The sequence below is a fragment of the Dictyostelium discoideum genome, assembly GCF_000004695.1.
Source record: "Dictyostelium discoideum AX4 chromosome 6 chromosome, whole genome shotgun sequence".
NCBI lineage: Eukaryota > Evosea > Eumycetozoa > Dictyosteliales > Dictyosteliaceae > Dictyostelium > Dictyostelium discoideum.
The window spans coordinates 611,379-618,331 of record NC_007092.3 but is presented as its reverse complement, the minus strand read 5'-3'; the positions used below and the strand labels follow the sequence as shown (position 1 = coordinate 618,331).

Genomic DNA, 6,953 nt, shown 5'->3' with positions numbered 1-6,953 from the left:
GTTTGATAATATGGATATGGTGGATAAGGGTTATATATTGGTTGCTGTTGTTGAGGTGGCTGTATTTGTTGATGCTGTTGTATTTGTGGTTGTTGTTGTTGGTTTGGTGTAATTGGTTGTTGTTGTGGTGGTGGTAATGGAGTATTCCTTCTATCATCTATTGGACTTCTATTATTATTATTATTATTATTATTATTATTATTATTATTATTATTATTATTATTAGTATTATTATTTTGATCATTTGTTTTGAATTTTAATTTTTCAGAAATTCCTCCAAAAAAGTTTGAAAGAGTATTTGATGATTGTTGTTGTTGTTGTTGTTGAAGTTGTGGTTGTTTATTTACTTCTAATTCTGGGTATAGTCCTTCTGGTAACTCTGTGTCATATGATATAATATAATTATTAATATTAAATATTTAATAAATTAACAAAAAAAAATAATTGAATAATACATACTAATACCACAAGATTCAACATGAGATTTAATTTCTTTTCTTGTTGTTTCTTTTTTACAAACATTACATGTTACTTTAATATCTGATAGTGGTCTAAATATAAAACGAAGTGTTGAAGGTGTAAGTTGTACCCTTGTCCAATTTGAAACTTCTAATCTGCAAATGGGACAAGATTTCAATGTGCAAACACATTGTTTACAAAATGATGAATTACATGTTGAATTTTGTGTTATATGTTCAACTGGATCAATTAATGGGCAATAACAAATTACACATTCTAATCCATCTGGTGTATTCTCTTCTACATAACTAAATGGCTATATATATTTATATTTATTTTAAATTTTATTATAAATTTTATTTGTTTATTTATATTTATATTTATTTGTTTATTTATTTGTTTGTTTAAAAAAAGTTGAAAGTTAATAGTTTATAAAAAAATATTTGTTGGAAAAAAAAGGGTTTAAAATAAAGAATTGTGAGAGTAATTTTTGCATACCAATTCACCATCATCAGCCATTCTAAAAAAACAATCTTTAATATATAAATTAAGGTTTAACAAAAGAAAAAAAAAAAAAAAAAAGAAAAAAAAAAAAAAAAGGATAGTATGTATTTTTTTTGTGTTTATTACGTAAGCAATAAAAAAAAAAAAACAAAATTAAAAATTAAAAAAAAAAAAAAAAAAAAAAAAAAAATTCTTAAAAAAATTTTTTTTTAAGAATTTTTTTTTAACTCGAATAAATAAAAAATCCACAAAATAGTGTAATGGGTTAACGAGTTGAATCAATTCATATATGAATAGGGTAAATATTTTAGTTTTTATTTTTTATTTGCATTACATGTTCCTTTTAAATTGTTAAATCATTTCCTAATAAAAAAAAAAAAAAAAAAATAAAACAAAAAAAAAAAAAAAAAAAAACTAAATTAAATTAAATTAAATTAATTAGTTGAATAAAAAAAATAAAAATAAAAATAAAAATAAAAATAAAAATAAAAATAAAAATAAAAATAAAAATAAAAAAAATTAAAAAAAATTAAAAAAAATTAAAAAAAAAAATTAAAACCAAAATTAAAAATAATTAAAATTAAAAATTAAAAATTAAAAATTAACCAAAAAAGTGAACCCCATTTATAATAATAATTTAATAATTTATACAAATTTTTCTCATTATAATAATCCTTTTTTTTTTTTTTTTATTATTTATTTTAATATTAATTAAATTATACCTTTTCTCATTTTTTTAAATATTTATTTTGTTTAAAATTTTTTTTTTTTTTTCCATTGTATTAATTCCAAATTTTTAATATTCACACAAATAAATAAAATCACATCCAAAAAAATAATAATAAATATATATATATATATATAATGATAGAGGCCAATAAAAATGGTGGTAATGAAAATAATGAACCCAATAATGATAATAGTAAATTAAAGAGAAAGATTGAAGAATCAAATGATACTAGTAATAATAATAATAATGATATTATTAATAATAATAATAATGATAATAATAGTAATAACAATCCAAATGAATTTGAACTTAAAGAATTTAGTTCATCAAAGAAATTAGAATTATATAATGATAATGGTGACAACGAAGAATTTAGTTTTGACTATACTTATAGTTATAATATTAATAATGATTTTATCAATAGAGGAGGAATAAATAATACAAATAGTAGTGGTAGTTTATTATCATCTTCAGGTAATTCAATGAATGAACCAATAATATTGGATAGTGATGACGATGAATATCTTAATGGTAGTAGTCTTTCAAATTCAAACACTTCACCACCAATTGGAATTAATACACCAATTCAAAAATTATCATTCGAATCTTCAAATAATACCAACAACAACAACAACAACAACAACAACAACAACAACAACAACAACAACAACAACAACAACAACAACAACAACAACAACAACAACAACAACAACAACAACAACAACAACAACAATAATAATAATAATAATAATAATAAAACTAAATTTGGATCACCACCAATTCCAATATCATTTTCACCAACACAATCTTCACCAATATCTATACCAAATAAAAATAATAATAATAATAATTTAAACGATAATGAAAATTATTTACAACAATCAATTGGAGGTATGACAACAGCAGCAATGAAAACATTAGAATTAGATCCAAATCTTTCAAATAGTTTAAATGAAAATAATAATCCATATGATATTGATCCAGTTTTAAAGGAACAATATTTAATTGAAGAGATGAAATTAGAGAAAGAAAAGAAAGAGATGGAATTAAAGGTGAGACCAGAGTTTGATCATTTAGTATTTATTATTCATGGTATTGGTAGTCAAGTTTCAGAGAATAGAGTTCAAACATTGGAACAAAACGTTTGTCTATTAAAGAAAAACTGTGAACATTTTCAAAAGGATTCAACAAAGAAATTAAATGTTGATTTTCAAATTGTTGAATGGCATTCAAAGTTGAGAAATGACGATTTCACTGATAACCTCGAGAAAATATCACCAGTTGGTGTAAAGAAGATTAGAGATTTCATTAACGAAACACTATTGGACGTTCTATTGTACATGTCACCATTGTATCATCAAGAGATTCTAAATGAAGTTTCACAGCAAATAAATGATGGTTTTTTAAAGTTTAAAGAATCTAATCCAACTTTTAATGGTTCCGTTTCAATTTTCGCTCATTCATTAGGTACCGTTATCACTTGGGATATCCTCTCAAAAGGTTTAATAGAGTTTAGTGTTGAGAATGTTTTTGCTTTTGGTTCTCCTTTGGGTATGTTTTTAACAATTCAAAATACACCATTGGGTAGTTTAAAATTGTCAAAGATTTTACCATCCTGTTCGAATTGGTTCAATATTTTCTCACCAACCGATGCTGTTGCCTATAGAATTGAACCATTCTTTAATACGAAATATTTAGAATATGATCCTTGTATGATTGAAGTTGAAGTTGAAAAAAAACCTTTAAAACAAAAGTTATCAGGTTTATTCTTTAAATCTTCATCAACAACTACTGTATCAACATCACCAACTAATAGTATAAAAAATAATAATGAACAACAACAACCAGCAACAACAACAAGTGGTTCTAGTAGTACAACTACTAATACTACAACTACAACATCTTCTTTATTTGCTTCAAAAAATAAAGAAGAAAAAAAAACTACAACTACAACTACTACAACTACACAAGAAAAGCCTTCAAACAACAACAACAACAACAACAATGGCCCCAATGATAAAGAGGATAGTGAAACCATTGATATCGATAGTAGTAGTGGTAGTGATGATAATGGTTCAGAAACTAAAGAAGTAAAGAGAAAGTCATTCAAAGTCCATCCATTGGAACCAGATTCACCAAGTTTATTTAGTGATGAAATGGATTATAAAGCAGATGAATCCTTAAAATATAAATTATTAAATACACTTTCAAATGTACATAAATCAATGTCCAATGGTAAACACAAAAGAAATGATTCATTTTTACCATTACCTCAATCTAATAATAAGAATAATAGTAATAATAATAATAATAATAATAATAACAATAATAATCCTTATACTACTAATCAACCACCATTATCATCATCACCAACATCATCAACAACAACAACAACAACAACAACAGCAAATATAATTAAACAAATGATTAAAGAAAGTTTTATGTTATCAATATCAAATGAACCTGATATTGGATTTGATAAAGAAGATCAAAGATTCGATTTCAATATTGATGATAGTGGTTCTACTTGGACAAGTGGATTGCCAGGTGCTAACTATATCGCCTCTATTTATTCACATATTGGTTATTGGGTCAGTAAACCTTGTGCACTTTTTATTTTTAAAAAATTGATTCATACCTCAAGTAAACTTAAACAATCACCCTCAACTCAACAAATGAATGATTAAATTAAAATAAAACTTAATTTCCAATAATTTCCAGTTTTTATTTTTTTATTTGATAAATTTCAAATAAACTGATTTTAAAAAAAAAGCTGATTAAACATTTTTTATAGTTGTTTCTTTAAATAAATATATAATAAACTTATTTCCAATCATTTTCATTTTTTTTTTAATATTTATTCATATTAAAAGTCTTTTTTTAATGGGGATTAATAATAAGTCCTTTTTTTGAATTGGATAACGCAATTATTAGTTGCTTCTCCTTGAGATGCTAGATCTCATTTTATTTGTAGTTTTTTACAGGGTCTCTAAAAGAGGGGTTAGTTTACTTTTTTTTTTTTTTTTTTTTTGGTTCAAGGTTTTTTTTTTTTTTTTTTTTTTTTTTTTTTTGAATTGGATAACGCAATTATTATTTGCTTCTCCTTGAGATGCTAGATCTCATTTTATTTTTTTTTTTTTTTTACAGGGTCTTTTTGATTAAAACATCTTTTTTGTCCAAACTTTTTTCTAAATCTTTTTTTATTTTATCGTCTGGTTCGTGATTGATGTTTATGACGTATTTGAATTGTTTTTTTTTTAATTGAGTTTTATCCACAATTTCGCTTATTTTTTGTAGGCATTTGTGTTGCTTAATATTTGTGGTGTTGTTTGTGATTTTCATTTTATTTTCTTTCTATCTTTTTTAATTTTTCTGAATAAACTGGGGTTTTTTTTTTTTTTTTTTTTTTTTTTTTTTTTTTTTTTTTTTTTTTTTTTTTTTTATTTATAGAAAGTACTGAGTGAATTATTGTATTTTTTGAGATGTTTAGGAAGTTCTATTGCGGGTGTTGATGATGATTTGTGACACCCCTTGTCCTGTTTTATCAATTGGTGCGTGGTGTGTTATTTTGTTTTTATATTGTTGATTTATTGAGTAAATTTTATTTGTTTTTATATTTGTTTCAGTTAGAAGTGCTGCGTCCAGCTTGTTGTTGTCTAAAACGGTGTTTATTATGCTGGCAGATTGGATGGTGTTGGATCCTTGGACGTTCCAAACACCTATTCTTATTGTGTTTTTCTTTATAGTTTTATTTGGGGTAGATTTTTATCTACCTTTTGAAGTTTCTGGTTTATTTTGTCTTCTAACTGATCTTTACTTTGTTCATTGTGTTGTTGGTCTTGTGTGTTTGTGGGGTTTTTTGATTTATTGATTTGTTTTAGAATTTCCTTGTTGAAGTTGTCTATATCTTCATCCATTTTTGTTTTTATGCTTTTTTGTCCATATTCACCCAATTTTGGTTTGACTGGTGTTTTGTTGGTCTTGTTTGTTTTGTCTTGTTGTTTCTTTTTTGGTGTGTTTAACAATTTACTTGGTGAATCGATAATTTTCGATGGTGTACCATAGGTTGGGCTGAAACTCATGATATGTTTTATTGGAGAGGAGAAGAACCATTGATTTGAAGGGATTGAAAGTGGGAATTCTATTTTTCTTATTGCATCAGTGTTTGGGCTGGTGAAGTCGAAGATATCATTTGCCTCTCTAAGTTTTTCTTCCGTTGTTAGTCCCTTTGTTTCGCCGTGTTGTTTTATTGGTGTATTGTATGGAGATGGTGGTTCGATAGGTTTTTCTGATTTTGTTTTAATTTCTTGATTGTTTATCGATTGTGTATTGATCTCATTCTCTATTCTTGTTAGTTCATCTACGTTTTCTAGTGATGCTTCTATTACCTTTTGAGCTGTATCATCTAGGGCCATAAATGTTTTATCATTAGATGAGGATGTGATTGGTGGGATAATGATTGTTCTTTTTCCTTGTTTTGGTATTTGTTCTGATGTAGATTGTGGTTGTTGTTCATCTGATTGTTTTTTATTTTTGTTTTCTTCTTGATTTTCTGGTAATGAGGTTTGATCTCTCCATCCTTTGTTGGAGTGTCCAATTAATGTTAGATTGTCTAGTTCAATGATAGTGTCAAATTCTTCTACGACTCTTTTCACTGTTTTGATAATTAGAGTTTCGCCTTTAATTTCTGATTTAATTAGTTTACATCCTTCATTTTCTATTACCCATTCTATTTCTGTGAGTGATTTATACCAATCAAAATCTGTATACATATTTTTTGGTCTTATAGTGGTTATAAATTGTCCTTTTAATTCTGCATCAAACATATTTACAAAATAGATTACTGTACTAATACTGTCTGTGAGAATTTTGAATGTATTATTACTTTTGATTAAAACATCTTTTTTGTCCAAACTTTTTTCTAAATCTTTTTTTATTTTATCGTCTGGTTCGTGATTGATGTTTATGACGTATTTGAATTGTTTTTTTTTTAATTGAGTTTTATCCACAATTTCGCTTATTTTTTGTAGGCATTTGTGTTGCTTAATATTTGTGGTGTTGTTTGTGATTTTCATTTTATTTTCTTTCTATCTTTTTTATTTTTCTTTAAAAAGTTAAAAATCTGGAAATTTTCTAATTAACTTGGTTCCCAGGTTTTTTTTTTTTTTTTTTTTTTTTTTTTTTTTTTTTAAAAGGCTTTTTTATTTGAAAAATGAAATATTCAAAAAAAAAAATTGTTGTGGGTGATTGTTTTTTTCAA

The 6,953-nt window shown here is 24.8% G+C and overlaps 3 protein-coding genes across 3 annotated transcripts; 1 reads left to right on the top strand and 2 right to left on the bottom strand.

Moving 5' to 3' along the window:
* DDB_G0291698 (hypothetical protein) lies at nucleotides 1-978 on the bottom strand (the record flags this gene model as incomplete). The annotated part of the gene is made up of 3 exons (XM_630006.1): nucleotides 1-379; nucleotides 460-775; nucleotides 958-978. Coding segments are annotated over 3 exons (716 nt in total), but the record flags the coding sequence as incomplete, so codon positions are not given.
* An 849-nt stretch (nucleotides 979-1,827) lies between these two features.
* DDB_G0291694 (hypothetical protein) lies at nucleotides 1,828-4,380 on the top strand (the record flags this gene model as incomplete). The annotated part of the gene is made up of 1 exon (XM_630005.1): nucleotides 1,828-4,380. One exon carries the CDS (start codon nucleotides 1,828-1,830, stop codon nucleotides 4,378-4,380), a length of 2,553 nt encoding a protein of 850 aa, XP_635097.1.
* A 1,053-nt stretch (nucleotides 4,381-5,433) lies between these two features.
* DDB_G0291696 (hypothetical protein) lies at nucleotides 5,434-6,768 on the bottom strand (the record flags this gene model as incomplete). The annotated part of the gene is made up of 1 exon (XM_630004.1): nucleotides 5,434-6,768. The coding sequence occupies one exon, from the start codon at nucleotides 6,766-6,768 to the stop codon at nucleotides 5,434-5,436; it is 1,335 nt and encodes a 444-aa protein (XP_635096.1).
* Nucleotides 6,769-6,953: the final 185 nt, after the last annotated feature.